This window comes from Natator depressus, chromosome 15 (assembly GCF_965152275.1).
Source record: "Natator depressus isolate rNatDep1 chromosome 15, rNatDep2.hap1, whole genome shotgun sequence".
NCBI lineage: Eukaryota > Metazoa > Chordata > Testudines > Cheloniidae > Natator > Natator depressus.
Genome location: NC_134248.1, coordinates 11035490 through 11058316, shown reverse-complemented (window position 1 = coordinate 11058316; position 22827 = coordinate 11035490). Strand labels below are relative to the sequence as shown.

Genomic DNA, 22827 nt, shown 5'->3' with positions numbered 1-22827 from the left:
CAGACATATGTTTTTGGCCCATGGATGTCATCTCTAGTAGGACTCCTTGGAGCATCATCCTGAAAAAGTTACCAAAGAGTGAAAACAACCCACCATCTTCAGTTTAGTTACACAATATTAATAAGTGTCTTTTAGGAGCCACCTCCAACAGCCCAGTGGAAACAGAGGAGTGCAAGAGGCACTTTCCTCTCTTCTTCCACCACTCCCGTCCCTCCCCACTGCAGGTTGCTTTGTGTAGGAAATAGATGGAGCTTTTCCTTCCCTCCTCACAGGCCCCACGTGAAATGCTGGCTGGGACATTTAGTAAGGCCTTATCTACACATGAATACACTGTCCCTAAATTGATGGGATCTGCCATACACCCAGACCTTCTTCCAGCAGTGGTATTCTGGGCATCCCTCGATGCAAGTTACCTTGTGCCAAATTACCCACCCAAAATCCCTAGTATTGGCCAAGAAAGTGCTGTACATTCAGCTCAAGCACCCAGCCAATTAGTGCCCCCAAAGAATCCATACAGCATTCAGACCCTGCTGCTGAATCTTTACACACCACCGGTTGATTAACAGCACCTGCCATGCCACAAGTGCTGTCCTGTAGCTCAGGAGAAGGTGGCAACACCTGAATAAGTGGATAACCCTAATACACTCTCTTTGCTCAGGGCTGGGTCCCTTTTCCCCCCTTTCTGTCTCAAGTCAAGATTGACGTAGATCATAACACACCCATGAGGCAGAATCTGCCTCTATCCTGCCTGATCTGAGCCAAGAGCCTCTTCTATAGGTGGAATGTAAATGGAAACAGCTAGGCCCATCTCAGCACTTCAAGGAATCTTGTTGTGTGCAGTACAAGAACAAGCTGAAACTCTCCCCTATCCAATATAGATGGGGGGAAAATAAACCAGCTGCAACAGAGCTAGACATTAGCAAGCAGGAAGAAGAGAGAAGCAGAGCCATGGCTGCCTCAGGGGTTCAAGGACTCAAGTTGAAGTAGTGGTGGGATTTTAAATTGCATCTCATCAGTGGCCTCCAATCCACCCTCCAGAGTGGTCTGAGCCCAGCCCCACCACAGTTACAAGATATCAAATTCTCTTTCCCTCAAAGCAAAGAGGGATTTTGTAAAGCTTTTTTTTAAAAAAAAAAAGCACGAGATGCTCCAAGTGACAATATAATTTTGTTTATTTTCCTTTAATACACTGCTGGTTAAAACTGCCAGGCAGTAAATTTCAGAACATTCCCTCAACCAAACATCCTGGGAAAATTAAAAAATAAACAGCTACATGTACCAAAAATAAAATAACCCACCCCTACACCCAGCTCTTCTCCCCAAAAGAACAAGTCTTTGCAAAGCCAGTCTAATCAGAAATAGACATCTGTGCTTTTAACCCAGTGCCAAAGATTGATACAAACAAACAGTCACCGCAAGTTGTTATAACCCAAAGCAATGGACAGTAAAAAAAAAAAATCTCCTTCAAAATCCTTTAGTACTGATTACTAATACAGATGAAGAATTACCCCAAAAGAAATAGATATTTCTCCCCATATTGCTATATCCTTCATGGTCATTTGAGTCTTGCAGCCTTGAGTAGAGCTTGCAAGTGTGTGATTCTTAATACTCAACAAATCAGCTGACTGCAAGAAGCCAATGTTCCCTTAGCAAGGAGGGACATGCAAGCAGCTCATTCAGGCCTTGTCTACACAACCATATCCGAGTCATGGGACCTACTTACAACACAGTTAAGATTTGCTGTGCAGATGGGACCCAAACATTGTCACTGTAATTGGGCTAAAGCCTTGGGCAATCCAGGCTACTGCTCTGAAGACCCTGAGAACTCTACTTTTGTTTCATGCAGCCTGGAGCCACCTTACAGACTTGTTAGTTTCTTAAGCAGGAAGTGCTTGTGTGCAAGAAGTCCCCAGGAGCAGCATTGGGCCAAGTTTACCAACAAGCCTCTAGTGGGTGTTTTACTCACTCCAAGATTCTGACAAAACATACTTGGATTAAAACCGAATCACTGTGACAGAACAAATAAGCACACCCCTAACACACATGAATAAAAAATAACTATGGCTCAAAGATTTTGCATTTCCTAGATTCACAAACATTAAGAAGCATTTCTGGTTAAACAAGACTTGTTAAAAACTGCTCCTGACTGAGTTGCTGTTTCCCCACTTTCCCTGGGATAAATCTCTACCACACAGCCTCTTGAGCCTTTGCTGTTTGCTATGGATTATTCACATTTCCTGAGCAGACAGCACTCTCTCTGGGAGGGAAGAAAGCACTTCTGTATTTGTTTTGTTTTTGTTTTTTTTTTTAAATAAACAAAACACTTTTGGGGGGGGAGGGGGAGAGTATAAAAACCAATGTCAGCAATGAGAGTCGTACTGACTAGACCAGGCACAGAGCACCCCAGGGCATTTCCCTGATCTCTTCAGAAATAGTTCTTTAATATACAGCTATAAACTCTGAGTAAGCCAGAGTCCAGGAAGACAGAACCCTGGCTGCAACCTTCTCCTCCTCACAGACCAATGCCAGAAGTACACCTGCTACCATATCCTTGGGATGAGTCTGTTCAGATCTGATGTGAAATAATCACAAGTTTCATGGGTCTGAAGCATCCCCTAACGATTACATCAAGATCAGGAACTTGGGGCCTATTTATTAAGCTCCATCCTTTCCTGGGAGGAGTTCTCAGTTCCAACCCACATTATATATTCCCCCTCAAGAATCCATGCCTAAGCTTATTTAGAATTAATCACCGGAGAAAATCTGGTGGAAACAGAGGCAAGTGTGGAAAAAAAAAACAAAACCCCAAACCTAGTCCCATTAGACCTTGGCATGCATTTGTCATGGAGATGTAGCAGAGCCAGATAGTGGAATTGATTCTGAGATTCCAGACCCTGCTTTCCCTGGGATTCCCACTAAGCAGATCTCTCTCCTGCCCTAATGGGCACAAGGAGCAGACAGATGCCGCAGAGCATCTGCTACTAGCAGGAGTTTAAGATAAGTTTTGTCCCAAACCACTTTCTCAGAATCTGTTACACATCGAGAGCCGTGCAGACTCCAGTAGTTCTCTCTCTTTCCCAATGGACTGTGCGGGCTACAGCTGAAACTGGACTATGTTTCTCATGGTTGCTGCTAGTCCAGTCTCAACCACAGCAAAGCCAGGGATGAAGTACTGTATTCTGCTCTTGGTTTAGAATCCCTGCCACAATGGCCAGTCTAGGGGAAGCCCTTTGCTAGCAAGTTCCTGATGCGGGATGGGGTTGACATCATGCCATAAACTACGCTACTGATACAGAAGCAGGATTGAAGCCACGCTCCTACCCAAAATCCGACTGCGACTTTCACCAAGCCCCTGAAAACAATGGACAGATGGGCACAATGTTTCCTGGGAGCTCTCCATCCCTCTGGAGGTTTCTTTGGCGAGAACAAACCTGAAGGAGCCCGCCAGTTCCCCTATCGCATCCAGAAACTGTATCCGAGGATATTCACAAGTAGCGCCGTACTTCAGCTAGGACATTCCAGAGCATGAATCACAGGACAGTAAGACAATGCACCCTGCTGTTAGAGGGGGAAATGCCTGGATTAGAGACCGTCTCCTCCAGGAGTTAGATTTAAAAGAGGAAACAGAAGTTCCTTAAAACAGAAGCTTCTTCCAACAGACTTGTGATCAAACCACAACAAAAAGGCACCAAAAATGAACATAAGCATTTGCTTTGGCATTCCACTTCCTTCCACCTGCAATCCCACAGGGAAAGGTTAGATTTCATTCCACCTCACACAAACACTACAGTACAAAGTTACAGGGCTGGTTTAAAGCTACTAAATCCCCACAAAATTCAGAGTTAAGGATGAAACATATCCTTACTCTCCCAACTGCACTGCAGAAGAAAGGCTCAGGTGTGTAAGGCTGCCTGCTATTCTGAGATACCACACCCTAGGCACAGCAGGTAGGGAGGAAAAACAAATCTAAATCTCCACCTGCAGTTTGAATACCCTGGGCTAGGAAGGTTCAAGTCAAGCCCATATCATCATCATGTTGCTTTTTTAAATGTTTTTAGGAAAAAAAAACTTGACTAAACCTGTTTTCTAAACAATCTGTCCGACAGAACACAACTGTCTATCCTCAGGCTTCTCAAGGTACACTGAGCTGTGGCCTGAATGTGCTCACTCCACCCTGCCCACTATTGCAAGGACACACACACAGGGACCAGGTCCGTATTTGCCTGCTGCTGTTTTGTTTGTGATACTGAATTTTTACACTACCTTGGTTGTTTCTAACTGGTCTCCTAACCCCAGGGCACTGGCCTGCATTATAGACTAACAGAGCGTAAGGCTGTGGAAAAGCTCCTCCTTTACGGAAGCAGAACAGCAGCCCAGATGTTCCAAAGGCAAACAGCCAGCCAGAGTTTGAAGCGTGTCATGGAAGCAATCACTGATTCTCCACTCATTTCCACCATACAGCAGTCTCACCTGCTGATTTAGGGGTCCCCAATGAAGGGATGTAGGTTCAGTGTAACATCACAAGTAGCACTGCACTAATAGTTACAGGCCTGGACACACAGCGTCATTCACACTGTTGAATTTGCTCAAATCCCTAAATACAAATCGAAACCAACATCAGTGAAAGACAACGGCTAAATGATAAGATATTCCAACATATCAACAACAGAAAAATAAAGTAGCCCTAAACCACCACCCCTGAGCCGCGTACCTCTTGCCAGTCTTAACCAGCTGAAATGCAGATGCAGCTATGAAGAGATCTAGGCAAAAGCAAGCCATAATCAGACCTCAATATCCATTCATATGTTGGATGGGTCCCTCCAACCACCACACACACACCCCCGCAACCCCAACCCTTCAAGAGTCCTTATTTAAAAAAAAAAATAAAATAAAATAAACCAGGTGTTTCGTTTGTCTCAAAAGGATCCTTCAAGTGAAGTCCGAAGCTGCCAGGAAGGGAAGGGTTGGAACAGGAAAGCAAAAAGGAAAATTGCTTTATTATAGTACCATCATGGGGCCAGGAGACCCAGCAAGCAGCTAAGGGAGGAAACCCACACCCATGTGAGTACCACACCCCTAGTGCAGAAGATAAGGCTTGATAACCAAGTTATGGGTAAACAGAGCAAAAAATATTCCATTTTTTAAAAAATTAAATAAACTGAATTAATTTTATTCAAGAAACATAGGCTGAAACACACAGCAGAAGCCGAATGCTGTGCCAGCTACCCCTAAAGACACGCTGCTTCATCCTCAGGTGGGAGTCCAGCACAGAGCAAGTGTATTGCCACTATCAGAAGGGGAGGGGTAAGGTGGGGGGAGAGAAGAGGATCAGCTACCATGGCCTTGCAGAGGAGTGGACTAATCTAACAGGCCTCATCCATCTCTAACTCCTATGATCCTAGATGTGGGCCCTTGAGCTCAAGCTGTGCAAGATGCAGGGACTGAGAGGTGCAGAAAGAGACTTGTCTCTAAGAAATGCTGGCATCTCAGGGGAAGAGAAGAGCACACTCCTCAATTGGTAGGCTTGTTGTTTTCAAGATCAAGTTCTTGGTTCGTCTAATGAATCGGGGCAGTTTGTGCTGAACCCAAGAAGTTCCTGCTATTTGATTAAGGTTCCAAACCCTGTGCTGTTCTAGTGTGTTAGAGTGATCAGATAATGGCCAAAGAGATCCAGGGAAATCATAAGGTTAGACAAAATTTTCAGGCATTGCCGCTCGGAATAAAAAATGTCCTAAATACACCTTTTTAATTGACTCATACATTAAAAAAAAATAAGCATTTAGGAGTGATAAGAGTCCTGGAGGACACAGCTGAATGAAGCTGCTAGTCCCAGGCCTCCCAATGTTTCAGAGCTTGGCTTGCTCTGGAGATCTACTGCTGGCCTTCTCCTCGTGGGTAGGTTTCATTATGGTAAAGCATTCTCTGACCGTTTTACCAACTGAACTGCTTGTGTGCGTGCATTAGTGACAGACAGTCGCAATGGGAGAAAGCTCAGTTGGATCCTATATTCTGCACTAGACTTACAGAGTCAGAATTGTGGTTAAACACAAAGCAGCAATGCACTTGCTCGGAAAGATGGCTGCTTTGGGGACCAATGCTCTGACAGTGCCCCTAGCTCCTGTCTTGGCAATCATGGCTGGGCAACACCTTCCACAGCTTGAAAATTAATAGGAAGAAAGTAAATGCCTTAGCTGCTGTAAACGGACTACTCAGAGCTCTGCTGACCCTTCACCAAGAGGCTCTCTGTAGCTTATCAAAAGGCCAGGTGTGAGTTGAGCAGCTACATACAAGTGTGCTCAAAAGCAATTGATAGGAAAAGTCAGAATCCAGGCAGGAGCAGCAGGGGGATTAGTCAGTCAAGCTGCATGGTATGAAGCAGATGAGATGCTTTTCAGAAGAAACTGATTTAGCCCAAGGCAAAGAGAATTCTGCCCTGAGGATCCAGAGGATGAATGTTATTAAATGAAAGCTGACAAGGCTGGTGCCTCAAGACTTAAGCTCCAAAGAATACCCTTTACCATGGCTATGCAAGGTGCCAGGCACTTCCTGTGAGGAAGGGAGTGCAGCCAATTCCCATAAGTCAATGGGAACTGAAGCTGCTCAGCACCTTGCAGATTCAGATCTTAAGTGATGCCAGCTGCCCAAGGACCTCCAGTTCCAGATCAGGAAGAGTGTGTGGATTGCACATTGCAGGCTTTCGTTTTCCACACTGCTCTCCTGATTACACCAGACTCAGATCCAAAGTGAAGCAGCCTCTCCTGCCACCCCACTCAGAGAACACATGCTCTTCATGCAGGTCCAGAGTCCACTTGCTAAGCTAACAGTGGGGGAAAGTGAACAGAGTAGCTCAGACCTATCATCAGGTGACCACGGAAGCTGACCAGACTGATCTACAGCAGTTTCCATCTATTTCAGATTCTCCACAATGGATGGACATGCTCATCCTACAGGACTGAGAGGCTGGGCTCCTTGGCACTTTCCAGCATCTAATTCTTAGGCACATCCTGATATTCCAAAGCCTACGCAAGATAGTTAATGGTAGGTACAGACTTCAACCTCACATTACTGCAGACTGAATCAGATCAATGCAGCTGATGCAGAAGGATTAGAGGGTCATTGGAAAGTACTTGAAGGGTGGCACTACTCTGTCTCATGGCTGCCAGACTATTGATCATAGCAGGGATACACAAGCATTGGGGGCTCAGAGCCTCCATTTTTTTTGCTCACCTCGTTCTCAGCCCCTCCAGGCGAGACATTGTACACTAGAGAGGGCAAGATGGGATGGGGATTGAAGTGAGCCATTGTGAAGAAAAATATTTAAAAGGAAATAAAAGCCACAACTGATACAGAAACCAAACACATCTGGGGCAGAGACACTGCAGCAAAAAGCCAGCCTATTGCAGGTCACAGCAGAACCCCTGCAGCAACGATCTAACATTACACAATTATCAAACTAGGAAAGTCTCTCCCAACTGGTGCAGAAAATCAGGCCGAATAATCCCCTCAGCTCTTTTTGCAACTCACTCTAAAGTTGGAACCTTTCCTGGAGACCCATCAGCAAGTCTGAGCCTGTGTATCTTTAGGACAGAGAAGTATCGTGCATTTAGTTACACACATTCAGGTAGCTGTGGAAAAGCCAGTCTCTTTCCCCCATAATTGTTAGTCACCCAAAGGCACCAGAACATCTGTGCACACTTCTGACCAAAGCACACATCCAGATCTCACTTCAAAGGCTGTTTTTCCAGGCAACATTCAGAGATTGCTTCCCTGCTTAGCTTCTTAAGCTGGGACCAATTATCCACCTGGATAAGGGTACAGCATTTGGATCATGCAGCTTCCTCTCTGTGCGGGATATGGACCAAAGTTCGCCAGCATCAGCTTCCTACAGCCCAGACAGACAGCAAGGATCCAGTTTAATCTCAAGTGCCCCGAAGAGGAAGGGATGCTGCTTATGGTGCAGCAGGGGAAGCCAAGGCCTCGCTGCTCGCTGGCTGGGGGAAGGCAAACTCCCCCCTTTACTTGTACCTGCCGTTCATTCCAAATGAACTTTTTTTCCCTTAAATTATGAAAAATATGGAGAAACTGAAAGCAACCGCATTTGGTCCGACTCCTTTCCTCCTGGCCTGCGGCCCCTGCCACTGCATCTCTGCATGGGGCTTGCCCTCACAACCGGCAAAGGCAGAAGAGGGTAGGAATGAAGACACCAAAGGCCACCAATATAGGGAACATGAGGCTGCTGTTGTCCGAGGCGTAGGGATTTGGTGTCCGGGGGCCTGACTGAACCCGGTTCTTATTGGCCTGTTTTTTAACGCTGGAGCCTTCATCGTATTCTTCTTCATCTTCCTCATCCTCCTTTTTCTCCAGGCCAGGGTGAGGCTGCAGCTTTGGAACGTCTGTTGGAAGAAAAAGAAATTCACCATTGTGAACGCTGCAAGGAGCCGTGAGGATTCCAACAGGCAATTGACTCAAGCTGTCTCATCCCACACCCAACCAGCTGGAACAGGACACATGGGGCACCCACATTGCCAGGGCTCCACTCCAATACAAGCACCCTCATTCATGAAGATGATTTCATGGCTCCACTCTCAGCTTGTGAAGCAAATATTAGTATATGAATAAGGCCCTACGAAATTTGTGGCCATGAAAAACGCATCACGGACCGTGAAATCCCATCTTCCCCTGTGAAATCCGGTCTTTTGTGAGCTTTTACCGTCTACTGTACAGATTTCACAGGGGAAACCAATGTTTCTCAAATTGGGGGTCCTGACCCAAATGGGAGATGCTGGGGGGGTCACAAGGTTATTTTAGGGGGGATCATGGTATTGCCACCCTTACTTCTGCGCTGCCTGCAGAGCTGGGCGGCCAGAGAGCAGCAGTTGCTGGCCACGCACCCAGATCTGAAGGCAGCGCCCCGCCAGCAGCAGTGCAGAAGGAGGGGTGGCAACACCACACCGGGCCATCCTTACTTCTGCGCTGCTGCTGGCGGTGGCTCTGCCTTCAGAGCTGGGTGCCTGGCCAACAGCCGCCGCTCTCCGGCCGCCCAGCTCTGAAGGTGGTGCCGCCGCCTGCAGCCGTGCAGAAGTAAGGGTAGTAGTACCACAGCCCCCCGTAACAACCTTGCGACCCTCCCCCAACTCTCTTTTGGGTCAGGACTCCTACAATTACAACAGCGTGAAATTTCACATTTAAATAGCTGAAATCATGACATCACACTTGTGATGTGCTAGGACAAAACTTCACAGGGGACAGCTGAGGGAGATGGGCCTGGGTGAGACAGGTCAGTTAAGGCTGCCACTATATGGAGAGTGCTATACACATGATTTAAAAGGCCACGAGTTGCCTCCAAGCTAAAAAGTCTTGAAGGATTATTAGTGAAAAAAAACTTACCATCCACTGTTCCTTGCAGGATGTATAGTGCACAGATTTTCGGATTGTCATAGTATCCCTAGCAAAAGGGAAGGCAAAGGTCAATGCTGCAGGGTCAAAGAAGGAATACCCACACCCATCAGTCACTTCCCCTCTCCCTATGCACATCTGCACTATGTGGCAGGGTGTGAGGGATTGGGTGGAGATGAGAGGAGAGAGAAAGAAGGGGCTTTCCCCTAACCAGCGTTTGTTACCTTGACAAACTCAATGTGGAGCTTCCCTGTGAATGTGGAAACCTCTCCCTGGACACTCAGCTTCCCCTTTCTGATGCTGATGGGAATGATCTCGTCGTGAGCTGTGCTATGTCCAACTCGGTCAAAAATGTCCAAGTCCTTCACCACCACGTGGCCATTCAAGCGCACATCAAACACCTTCAGGGGTGGAAGAGATTGCAGAGAGTATCAGAGGGGAACCAGACACATGACTGAGAGGGGACAGGACAGAAACAGTCTGTGCTTGTTACATAGCCCAGGAGATAAGAGGTATTATTGCACGTGCCACCGAACCAATGCAGATTCTCTGTGCATATGGCAAGCTGTCTCCACCCCCTTGTTGAGAAGAACCCATAGCCCAAAAATAGACCACTGAAGTTAAACATTTAAGCCCTTTAAAAATGGTTTCAAATACACAAACCTGTATCCTGCTTCTAACACGTCTCCATAACTACTGTACAGTATTGAGGACTGCAGGGAGTTTTATTAGGCCCTATCCTCAGAAGTACCATGCACTCACACCTCCTGTTGACTCAAGTGGGAGCTGTTAGTGCTCGGCACCTCTGAAAATTGTGCTCTTGGCTTTTCAATCCCAGTAGTCTTGTGGTAAAACAGGGGAAGGAGAGATACGAGGGAAAGAAACAAATGTTGATGAGACCAGAGGCAGAAGGAAGGGGATGAGTTAGGTAAAGAGACTGAACAGCTAACAGAGCGGAAGCTAATCTCTGGGCTGCGGTGACTCAAGCATCACTCATAGCCTGGGATACCATCACAACTGCATAAAGGAAGTATGTTAGTCCTTAAATCCTACAGAACTCTGTTTTGTCAGGAGAGCCTCCTGTTCACATCCAATTATTTCCATCCTTCTGATCAGCCTCTACAACCAATGTTGCTGCTTAAAATAATCACCACATAGGGAAGCAGCATGGTCCAGTGGACAAGGAACAAGACTAGGAATCAGAACTAGGGTTCTAATTCTAGCTCTTCCATTGACTTATTGTGTGGCCTTGACCCCCGTGTGCCTCAGTTTTCCCAACTGCAAAATGGGAATTACAAAGGTGGGCAAGAATCATTAAGTGCTTTGATGTCTCCAGAAGAAAGGTGCTATACAAAAGTCAAGCGTCAGTCACATTTCGCTATATAAAGTCAGTTGAAGACATGACTTCACAAACAAGTACATCCAGCTCTACTTTATATTAGAAATTGATATGGGAGCTCAGTATCACTTTGGAATGCATCCTTAGAAACAAGTTCATCTCTGGGGCAACTCCACTGGGGTAAGTGGAGTTACATTAGAGATGACTGTAAGCCTTAGTACATTTCTTTTATCCCATTCTGTGGCTACTCCTACCCATATATATAAAACACATAACAGATGGTGATGTGCAAGAAGGCAGAGGGGAGCTGTGACCCTAAGAGCCCCTTAATGCCCACTGGCAAAGGGTTCACAGTCATGTAACAGCAACTCCTATCAGGCCTGACAAACTCACTATTCCAGTCATGGTATTTATCTATAAAGAATGTCCTGTAAGGTATCAAATGAAAACTTATATCATACTGGTCATCATAATCATTAAGAACAATTAAGAAATGGCAGGTGTATACTGAAAATATGTCTAAACCCAGCAAAGCAGGCATGATTGATAAACAAGGTGTTCCTAGACAAAGGAATACTGATTAACCTGTCTGCCTAATTCTCCAATGTAAACCGAGCATGGTAAAAGCCAACATAAGCAACCTTCATTTGCATATTAAGTCAAAGGAAAGGCAAATTAACAAAAGGATGAGGAAAGACAGCATGAACAACACAGCACCTGCACGCCAGCAGGGAACAAGAACTTTATCTAGCGTTACCCTTCAAAAGAATACACTTCAAAGATTTGCTGGAGTCTCTGGGGACTCATTTCACTGAGAAACACACCTGGTAGAGGGGAGATTCAGGAAAAATCTGGATCCTGGTTTAATTGAAAATCCATAAACTTTGTGAAAGGACTTTGAGGGTAAGAAAAATGCTTCAGCCAAAGGACTATAGCTCACTAAAGTTATGGTTAGACTCTTAGAAGCATGTTAATATTTTGTTCGTAACCATATCTGTTTCCACTATCTTTACTCAGTATCACTTACATCTCTGTTCCAAATACACTTATTCTTGGTTTTGCTATAAATTCATCTGAGTGCTGTTAAGGGTGAATCCTCAGCTGAGTGTGTAATATGCCTCTTTAGAGACAGAAGACTTGGTAATTTCTGTGACTGTCCAGTGACAGGGGCTGGATACTGCAGAGGAACACTCCACATGGAGTTTCGGGCAGTGAAGTGCACCTGAGGTTTACCTGCAAGGCAAAGCAAAGGCTGGCAAAGCTTTTGAGGAGGCTGTTTGGGTGGTTAGCAGACCAGAGTGTAGGGAACTGACACAGAGGTTAGCTCCCATGAGACTCTCACCCTCTGCAGGGGGTAACAAGGCGATTCTCGTCCTGAACTCCCCAAAAGGATGTCACAGGAACCTGGCATACGCAGCCCTAGACAGAAATTAGCATCATCAGAGATAACCAAGTAAGGATCCTGGGTCGGGATAGACTTAGCTTACCTTCTGCTGGGACTGTGCAAAATAGACTTCAGCAAACTTCAACACCACAACGTAGTCACCCTCCTCCTTGATGGGGACTTCATACCCAAAGGTCTCCTCGTTGTAACGCTCAGTCTGGTACAGAATCTGATCCTCTGTGTTGGACCGCAAGATTGGCAGCTTCATACCATAGTCAGAGGCTGGGTTCCAAATATAAAATCAACAAGAATGCAAGGGTTAACTTCTGCAGCATTGGCAGAAGACAACTCTATAAACAACCTCCAAGCACCTGCAAGAGGACCAATTCTCTTGAGGCCCCATAGTCCCTCCTAATTCTGACCAATTGGGGGGGAGGGGCCTCAGAGAAGAGGGGCACTACTTTCTTTCAAGTGTCCCCATCCCCACTTTACCAACAGCCACACTTTTTTTGAATTCAGTACATCAGAGGGGGAGGCAGGTTGAGCAGTGGCTGGAGGAAACCCAGAACCTGAGGAAAGCTGAATCCTACAGAAACACAGTTCTGAAGAGCAACCATTCCCAAGCCAGTTAGCAGAGACAAAGTCCTATTTCACGACTGGGTGTGCTGGGGTTCCCCCGAGACCTCTTCCACTTGGTTCCCCAAAATCTCAGTTCAACTCCAGTATCATTTCTCAGCTTCCTTTATTTGGCATATAGTAAAGCTACATTGATCAGACTCAAAGATAGGGGATGTGTATACAGCATACCACACATCCAGAAGTTATACAGCACATATCTTCCTTTATATATGTTTACAAATTACACTGCACCACACATTTTGGGATGGCTTAAATCACTCTGTAGGAACCAAACCCTGTACAGCACACACTGTCCATGCATAACTTACTCTTTACCTCAACTTACATTCCAGGTTTATCTTATCCTTTGTTATCCCGTCCATTGTACATGGTTCCCTGCGTGTTCCCCTTATTTTAGCTAGTACAGACATTCTGTTTCCAGCCCGCTGATCCATTTACCTCCCTAATCCTGTCTCCCAAGAAATAAGGCCTCACCTATGTCAAGCCAGGCCTACACCATCAGAGGACTTGGCCAAGAGTTCAGACTTCTCTAAAGAAAGAGCACTTATGCCTGGTGTACACTTGGGGGGTGGGGGGGGAAATCGATCTAAGTTACGCAACTTCAGGTACGTGAATAACGTAGCTGATGTTGACGTATTAGATCTACTTACCGCGGTGTCTTCACTGCAGTAAGTCGACGGCTGACGCTCCCCCATCAACTCCGCCTGCGCCTCTCGCTCCGGTGGAGTACCGGAGTCAACTGAAGAGCGCTCGGCAGTCAATTTATTGCATCTTCATGAGACACGATAAATCGACCCCTGCTGGATTGATTGCTCCGCAGGTAAATGTAGACATGCCCTTAGAACTTCTAATGTTTTAACCAACACGATGCAGTGCACAAATGAAATGAAGTCAATTTAGAACTGAGTTACCCCAGAAAATATAATCCCATCTCCTGCAACTGACTTGAAATTAAAAACCTAATTACAAAAGCCATGTTCCACCCAAGAGAAAACATACATGCTGGGAGAGTGTTGCGTGTATTAGAGGGATCTTAATAAAACCCCTTTCTTCTTGCTAATAATCCTTCAAACACTACACAGGGAACCGAATCAATAAGAATGTGCGCACCCGAGGGCTCTGATGACCATGCAAACTATCTCATACGATTTCATGGGGTATACATCAGAGCCACATGTGTGCAGTGAGTCTTTACTTCAGTTATCCGTACACCACACAATGAAGAATCTTTGAAGAATGCTTCTAGCTGTGCTGGTATCTGAAGCAATCATGGAGGTTAAATACTTGTTTGCCCTTCCTTATTTAATATCTGTATCATAATGGAAATCAGGGGCCTCAATCAGCATTAGGGTTCTATTGTACGGGGCACTCTACAAACCCATAAGTTGGCATAAGCCCTAAAGAGCTTACAATCTAAAATGCTATTCCCATCGGATGGAATAGGGGAGACTCTGGATGGCACCTGCACAACTGGCACTTACAGTCAGCAGTGAAAGCTGATCTAAGCTTTTAGATGTCAGCTGACAGTTACTATTTCCACTCCCATTTCCATGGAAACAGACATTGGTTTGGGTTGGCCAATGCAGAGTAAGCCAAAAGCTCTACCCAGTTGCCCAGCACCTACATCCAAGCCCATGGAAATGACTGAGAGGAAACTAACACCAGTTCTACAGAGTGAGAACCCTGGGGTAAGACTGCTATTGTTCTGTAACCACGAGTTAGGGTCATGGGGGCTTGATCATCAGAACCACAGGAGGTGAAGAGCTCTCACTGTTTTCACATCCTGATGTAAATACATCCCTTTTTCCAGCTACAAGTTAACTAATTATAGTAGTCCAAATAGCTCATAAACACTAGCTCAACTCCTATTTAATGCTGCAGGTTAGAGACAAGCCTGCAGCGAAATGAAGTTTGTCATCAGGCTGGGATAGCGACCATCTGAGTGAATTCACTCAATCACACAAATGACTAATTAATTTGTATACTGCAGTTCTGTATGATGCAATGGAAGTGGATCTGAATTAGCTGTATTTTAGTTATGGTGAAGAACGACTGAAGCATCAAGACAGAAACAAACCATTGCACATTAAAAAGTAACAAAAGTAGCCACTATCTTCATTTGTTTGGCATCTGGATATGCTATAAATCCCTTAACTATACCTTCTCCCTAAAGTCCCAGGATAGGAATTTGAGGCTTGAGGGAAAACAACCCTAAAATACCATCCCAGGACTTTTAAACCATCAGCAGCAGGATTTCTGCTGCAGCCATTACCTGCCCATCTACACAAGTGGGAGCAGAATGAGTAACTGAGGGAACCAAAATGATGGTGCAATAAAAACCGTTGAGGGAGAAACAAGATAGCAGTTGAGTTCATGGGTTAAAGTCTTACTTGTTGAGCCGGGCACTGTGGTTGCAGCAGGGTTATTGTAACAGGCTGCTGTTCAGTGAGGCACCATGAACAAACACTCTTTTGGGAGGAGCAAACCACAAAACTGCTGCAGTTTGAAAGGGAACCTTTTTTTTTTTTTCTCCAGATTAGCAATCTCTTTTTCAGAGTCCAAAGAGACAGTCTCCTCCAGGTTGCATCTGCAAGTGTTAATCATACAGTTGTAGGTCAGCCTCCCCTTAAAATTATAATAATGATATTTGAACACCTACAGCTAGTGAAATACAGGTCACCAGCAGATAAGCCTTTGGTGGGGCAAACTAAAAGCTTATAAGCTTTAGAGTACACATATTTAAATGGTAAATTCCTCTGGGCTATTACTTGTGTGTGAAGGGCCAACCACATGTAGGGCACTGTGTAAGTAGTGACACCATCACTGCAAGGAGAGCTGCATCAATACTGTATGTTGCAGCTCTAGCAGTGATGGGCAGGAGACTCAAGCCTTGAATGGGTAATTCGCCTTGTCTGCACCACAAGAGGTACCTGTTGCTGATAATGGGTGTATCTTAACACAGTCCTTTGTCACACTTGCTGCTAGGTGATATTGTGCTGCCACCATTATCAGCAGCAGGCAATTTCCACACCACAGACAAGGCTTTACAAGTCCAGCAGCATCTGCAACACTGAGGATTTGTCTACACTACACTTTTGTTGTTAAAACTTTTATCACTCAGGGGTGTGAAAAAACACCCCCCTGAACGACAAAAGTTTTAACGACAAAAAAAGCATCTGTGTGGACAGCGCTTCCTCGGCGGGAACTGCTCTCCCACCAATGAAGCTACTTCCCCTTGTTGGGGGTGATTTTATTTTGTTGCCAGGAGAGCGCTCTCCCTGCGATAAAGAGCAGCTACACTGCTTACCTTATAACAGCGCAGCTGCAGTGGCACAGCTGTACCGTTGTAAGGTATGCAGTGTAGACACAGCCTGAATCTGGATCGCAGTGTTTGACGCTGTGTGTCACAGTACCTGACTAGACAGGGATCATGTTCTTTACCTTCAGCCATCATCATATTAGGACATCCAGAAGTGGGCAAAGGAGAACAGTAACTTGGTTCCCAAGAGACATTATTCATAAGCCACTTCAGGAGGCTTAAGCGCTGACTGGCTCCTCCCCTACCCTAGAACTGGGGATCCAAAGTGCAGCTGCAACATACTCTATGTCCTACACCCTCTGGTGGATTTTTGATTTCACTGCTTCAGCAGCTACAACAGTGGCACATACCCCATACTAGTGTATCCCCATTTACTGCCTTCGCCCAGGGCACAGCTAATGTAGAATGCTGCCAGAAATGGTGGGGGATCCAGCAGCCACATTTTCATTGACCTCCCATGCAATAGGTACTAGGGTTCCTCACTCACCAACAGGTGCTCAGCCCTGCTGCCCCTGGTAGAATTCCATCATTGGGTAATGGGTGCTGCCACCATGCAACATGCAGTTCAGCTGTGGAAAGTGCCTGAACCCTGTGCTTGTCTCACTGAGACTGTTCCCAGCTGGGCTTCAAACTTACAGCCCCCTGCTGAGGAAACTGGAGTCTTTCTCTGGAAAAAGCAAGTTGCTGCATGTTGTTGAGTGGTCAGGCTACCAAACTGGCATCACCTTTCAAGAGTAAGTTCCACTTCAGTCCATAAGGACAGGACTCCCCCTCAGATGACATTCCTTAAGTCTAAAGCAGAGAACTTGAAGTTTCACAAGGCAAAACCCTGCAAGTTTCATCCAGTTAGCAGGGAGTTACCATATTTCAGGTGAAACACTGGGCATGCTCAACAGAGAGGTGTTTTTTTTTGCAAGTCAGTTTTGCAGGCTACAGCCAACATAGTAGTCTATCGGCTCCTGTGGGCATCCCCCCACCGCAGGCCTTGTTTAGCAGAAGCTAAATAACTTCTTTTAAAGCTGCATCCGACGAAGTGGGTATTCACCCATGAAAGCTTATGCTCCAATACATCTGTTAGCCTATAAGGTGCCACAGGACTCTTTGCTGCTTTTAAAGTTCTTGTTGCTGATAAGTATCACTTTGATATTTACAGCTTTCTGATGGACAACACAGAGAGCTCAAACAGTCTGCTCCTGTGAGGTCTGATGCAGGGTCCCCAGAGTGCTCATTTTCTTTCTCTATCTCCCGCTGGAGGCTACCCTCTCAGAAGTTAGATCTAGACTCTTCTCATTGAGACAGACATTAATGCCCTAGCAGTTTCAAGAAGAGTGCAGCTATTCAGATATGAACAAATAAGCAACTTTTGCTCAGTTAGGATCACATGCTAGACTCATGACATAATCAGAGGTGGAAGACACCAACCTCCCAACTGTTCTCCACTGCCTGCTGAAACAGAGCACATGCTGTAAAGTCAGACTCTGCATCTCTACAAACAGGTGCTCTTGTGTATGCACCTGGCCAGAGTGTGTCATGGTGGCAGGAACAGGTAGCTCTGAGTGTTATACAAGTTCACATGCAGTTCAAAAGCACTATCAGCCTAGTCCCCTTCCTCATCTGGAGAGGAGGAAGGGCACAGTGCTGGGAGCAGCCTTCCATTGCCACATGGCTCACAGCATTTGACAAGGTACTAAAGAGTACCAGTCTCTCTTCACCCCCCTAACAAAAATCCTCCTCCCTGTGACTGGAAGTTACAGAACAGGGAAGGAAGGAGCAGAATGGGTACCCAGCATGGCAAGTGCTGAGGCTATCAACAGGAAAATGGCAACCAAGTCAAAGAGAAGTGTAGGGGTAGGGGAACCCTGATCACTTTAACAGATAGGAGGAGGGTTCACCACTTGCTGGGTGACTGGAGACAAGAATTGCAGAGAGAGGGAACTCCTCCAGAGGAGCTCTTCACCCTGCAGCCAAGGGCTCCAGATGGGGAAAGGAAGAGGTGAGGAGAGAGACCAGGAGGAAGCAGGAGGGGACAAACAAGGCAAAAGGGGTGGCGGGCTAACCTAGGGCACTGAGGACATGCAGGGCTGCTGCACCCGGGAGTTTAGCCCCCCAGGGCTTGCTCACGGTCCCCGGCCATCCAGTGCTGACTGACCCAAGCCAGCAGGGCTCTGAAGTCCTAGACGGATGGAGTCGCCCCTTTAGTCCCCCTCTGAGAGATACCTGTCTAGGGGCCGTGGGCAGCAGGCCCCGGTCCGCACCTGAGCCAGAAGCCTCCAAACAGCCCCGGCCAGGAGCGCGGGAAAGCGTCTAGCCCGGCTCCAGACGGCCCCGTTAGCCCCTGCTCCTAGCGCTCACCGAGCCTGCCACGGGGCGCGGCGGGCAGCCGGGGGGTGCCGGCTGAGCCCCGAGGGGGAGGGTTAAGTGCCCTCCAGACGCGCGCCTATCCCCACCTCACGCCGCCCGCAGCATGGCACGGAGCTCCCCGTCCCGGGCCCGGGCCGCGCGCAGCGTGGGCGGCGGGTGCCACAGCCGGGGCTGGTCGCGCTGGCGGGGCAGCGTGGCAGGACGGGGCCTGCGGGGCGAAGGGGGAGCGGGAAGGGCCCGGCGGGAGCTCAGAGGAGATGACGAGAACAGGTCGCAGGGAGGCGGGACGTGGCCAGGCCTCCGGCTCCCTCCCCCCGGGGCCTCACCTCGGCCCACCCGGCCCTCGAGCGGGTCTTTGCGGAAGTGGATGCCGTTCACGTCCACATGGGCCTCGCCGCCCGCGTTCACTGCCCAGATCACGTTGTCGGCCAGGCCGGCTCCCGAGGCCCCCAGCAGGGCCGCGAGCACCAGAGCCGCCCCAGGCGCCCAGCGGGCCCCGGCCGCCCCCATCTCCGGCTCCCGGCTCCTGCTCAGCTCAGCTCAGCGCAGCCCCGCCCCGCCGCCCATGCCGCCCTCCTCTTCCTGCCGCGGCAAGGGGGCAGCCGAACCCGCTGGCCAGACGGCTGGAGACCAGCCAACCAGTCACCACCCGTGGTCTTGAATGCTAACTACTTGCCCGTCTGCCATTGGGTATTGGAGTCACCATATTTGTATATTAATACAACGAAGAGCCAATAGGAACGAGCCAGGATAACAAGTTTGGTTGAGAGATAAGCAGGTACCAGGCGGCTAAGGCTGTTGGGTTGGCAAAGGCCGGGGGAGCGGGGACTGGAGCGCACCATGTGCGGGGAGTGGTACAAACCCACGCTCCCGCCCGCCCCGAACGTCTCCTATTCCCGAGCGGGTGATAGGTTCCTCCTCTCTCTGGGCTTTTACCATCCGCTCGGGAGGGGGGACACGGAACGCACCACTTGCCCGAAGTGGGAGACGCTTCTCCGCGACCGGGCCGGGCTCCTTGGGCGCGACCACTGGGACACAGAGGAGGAACACGGCAACGCAACGTCCCCTCAATACTTCCTCCCGCCACTCCCGGGCCAGACCGGCCCCTCTCTCTGAGATCGCTCCCAAGGGTCCCGCCAATCAGGAAACTCCAACGCGGCTAGACCGTAATGCATTGTGGGAAGGCAACGGAACGGAAGCAGGCGGGTGGCTGAGGCTGTGAGGGTTCCCATGGCAACAATCACCGTCCCTGTTGCCAGCGGGATGACGATTCTTATCAGACCCGAGCCCCTCTCTCCCGGGGGGAGGGGGATCCCCGTGCGGGTGCCGGGCCCCCGTAGCCTGAGCGTGGGGGATCCCCGTGCGTGTGCTGGGTGCAGCAGTTCTGCTCCTGGTGAAGATCTAGCCCATGGCAGGGTGCAGGGGGTGACTGGTTTCTTTTGCTGATGGAGGGGGAGGACATTTGTGAAACGCTTCCTTAAGCATCACCAGTTCGGTGCATTGGGTGCAGGTGCTGGAGGAGCCTGAAAAGAAGTTGGCAGATGGGGCCTGGCCTTTCAGGGCCTGCCCACGGGTGAGGCAGGCAGGTTAGGAAGCCACATTTTTCATCTCAGCCCCTGATTTAACCCATAAGCGGAGGCCCCAACCCCCACTATGCACAGACAATCACTAAATGAAAGAAAGAAGTTCATGTCCGGGTTCATAATGGAAATTGTCAAGAAGCCGCGTAGATCCCAGGATGCCAGGTAGGGCAGTTTCTGCAAGACATCTGCACACCAAACAAGTACATGTTCAAAGGAAAACGTTTTAGATTAGGGTGTGCTTACTTGGTGTCCCACCTACACACTTCTCTCCCACCTCTTGGCATTTCTCTTTGTCCTTCCAGCTGTCTCACTTTCCTTCTTTCTCTCTATCTCTTTCCTTAATTTACATCAGCCATCCAGCTCTAGTTTCTCTATTTGCAGAGAAACTGGAAAGGTGTAATCTGTGGGAATAATGTGATTTCCATTTTTTACTTAATCATATATTTTATTTGTATGGACATAGAATTACATCCTATTATCATGATGCAGAGAACATCCTCTTAGCAGCATTAGTTCTGGATAAGGACTGTAGCATTTGACCCAACTTGACTGAATTCTCCAGATGGAATCATCCCATACTCTACATCATACAGTTGCTGACATTCAGCAACCAAGCAGTTGCAGCCAAGAGGAAGCATATAAATGCCAAATGTGGTTAACAACACTACTCTCAAACACATCTCACAGGTTATTCCCAGTGAGATGTGACTCTTGCTTTACAAACTTACGGGTTGCTTGGCCAAGCAGGTAGAGCTTTTCTTTAAACATCAGGGCAGAGTCTGTTTACAACGCTTTTTGTTCCATTCTCTGCTGCCACAGTTAATCTTGCCTCTGCCTGTCATGTTTTATTTGAGTGCCCATTACTATGCTGAGTAGATGGATGGGAAACCAGTTTGTTAGAGCGCAAACTATACTGAAATAAGAGGGGGGTAGCCACAGCTGCTGAGAGAGACTCATTAGGCAGTCTCTGTAGGTGCAGCTTTTCATCAGATCAGAAGAGTGCTTTCTTTGTGTTTATGCTTTTTATAGGGACTGTTAACCCAGTTTTAGTCCAAGCAATACACTATTCCTACACAATCCACTGTCCAGAATCCAAGATGGCATAAACACAGGATGGAGCAAAACATAGTAAATGTCTCTTGAGACTGAGGGAAGTGAAAGACTCTGGATGGTGTCTACTAAGAGATCTCTGAGTTGGTGTGAGGGGAAGCAAAGTGTCTCTGGGGAAAGCACAAGAGGTGGCGAGACAGGGAAGTGAAAGGTTTCTGGGGTGATTGCAAGAAGTGAAGATATTGGGAAGTCAAAGGTCTTAGGAACGTAGTCCCTTTTCTGATCTTCATAATAAATGCAGTTGAAAGATGAACTGCCAGGGAAAGAAAGTATTTGTGTCCTTTACTGCTCCTTAAAGGGTTTAAAGTTATTGCATCTAATCTTCACATACCCCCCCCCACCACATATTGTGTTTTACAGAAGAACTGTCAGGTCCTCACGTGTCCTTATGTTATTCTGGAGGACTATGACAAGATCTTTGGAGGACCTGGCATGGGACTTCACAGCTGAAGTTTAGATGAAACATGATTTTTTAACTAAGTTCTTGCCCAAGGTAAATGGGGCCAAATAGCCTCATGATTTTCACATTTGCCCCAGTATGACCATGAATGTCATTCTTGTTGTGGTCCTCTCTCTCTCTCTCTGTTACCCCTGGAAGTCTCAGACTCAAGCTGGGTTCATCTGATGTCCTACTTGTTCCTAAACATGCCACACTGGGTGGCTATCACACTGGCCACTTACCATCTTTTATCCAAACTTTGGCCAGAGGCACTGCCATATTTTAAAAAATCAGCTCCATAGTCTTTTTGTCCAGTCTCTTTGCCTTTAATCACAAGCTCAACACTACAGATTGTAGTTGAAATTATTCTACATCTTTTCTAAAGTACCTTGAGAAGTTTTGGCAAATACAGTCTTGCAAAAGCTGAGTTGGTTCAGCAGTAGGATACTAAAGCAATCATTCCTAAGACCTGCAGAGTGTGAAGCCCCACAAGTGGGATCCCCTTAACTCCTTTCGTAATGGGATGAAAAAAGTAGCCTGTCCTGATTTTGCATACATTGGTCACTAGAGGGCAGTATGTGGTTAGAGCTGTGTCCCAAAATGCTTTGCAATGGGTTGTCCAAAGGAATCTGGCAAGACCCATGTTCTTTTTAAAAAAAAGAAAAAAGTTAAGCCAGAGGCCTGGGGCAGCAGCATCTGTCTCGCCTAGAGCTGGTGGCAGGACGTGCCGTCCACAAAAACACTTTGTGTCAACTCCCATTCTTGGAGCCTAATTCTCAAATGCTATCTACCCACAGACCAATCTCTAGAAGAGGGGAAGCCCAGAACAATATAGTGGGATAATTAGCTTTATTAGAGCTGCTCTGTGCTCATAGAGAAACTAATGCCTTCCAAAGGTAACACCCTTAAAAAGAAATCCTCTAAAATATGTAGGCATCTAACTCCCATTGAAATGACATTTGAAATGGAGGAAAACATGGCCATGTATCAAGGTGTAGTCAATATGAATAAGTGACTGCAGCCTTTCTACTATTCCCACTTCATTAATTACAAAATGCATTTTCCAACTCATTTTTAAAAGAGCCATCACTGTTTTAAAGGGACACCATTGTCCTGAAAATCACTTTTCCTTCTGAATATATGGTGCCTGATGTTAAAATTGGTATTGCTGACACAGATTAAAGAAAAAAACATTTTCTCTGTTTTTTCAAAGTTTTCTTTGGCCATTTGACAGCACTTTGTGTGCAGTCAGTTTCA

General features: G+C 47.2%; 1 protein-coding gene across 2 annotated transcripts; it reads right to left on the bottom strand.

Moving 5' to 3' along the window:
• Nucleotides 1–1278: 1278 nt before the first annotated feature.
• MLEC (malectin) lies at nt 1279–18969 on the bottom strand. 2 transcript variants are annotated; one of them, XM_074972284.1, is made up of 5 exons: nt 18765–18969; nt 12223–12401; nt 9621–9797; nt 9388–9445; nt 1279–8393 (listed from the first exon to the last, which is right to left on the bottom strand). In XM_074972284.1, the coding sequence occupies exons 1-5, from the start codon at nt 18946–18948 to the stop codon at nt 8164–8166; spliced, it is 828 nt and encodes a 275-aa protein (XP_074828385.1). In that variant the 5' UTR covers nt 18949–18969; the 3' UTR covers nt 1279–8163. The 2 variants fall into 2 exon arrangements, with proteins under 2 accessions (XP_074828385.1, XP_074828386.1); XM_074972285.1 differs by lacking the exons at nt 9388–9445; nt 9621–9797.
• Between the last annotated feature and the right edge of the window lie 3858 nt (nt 18970–22827).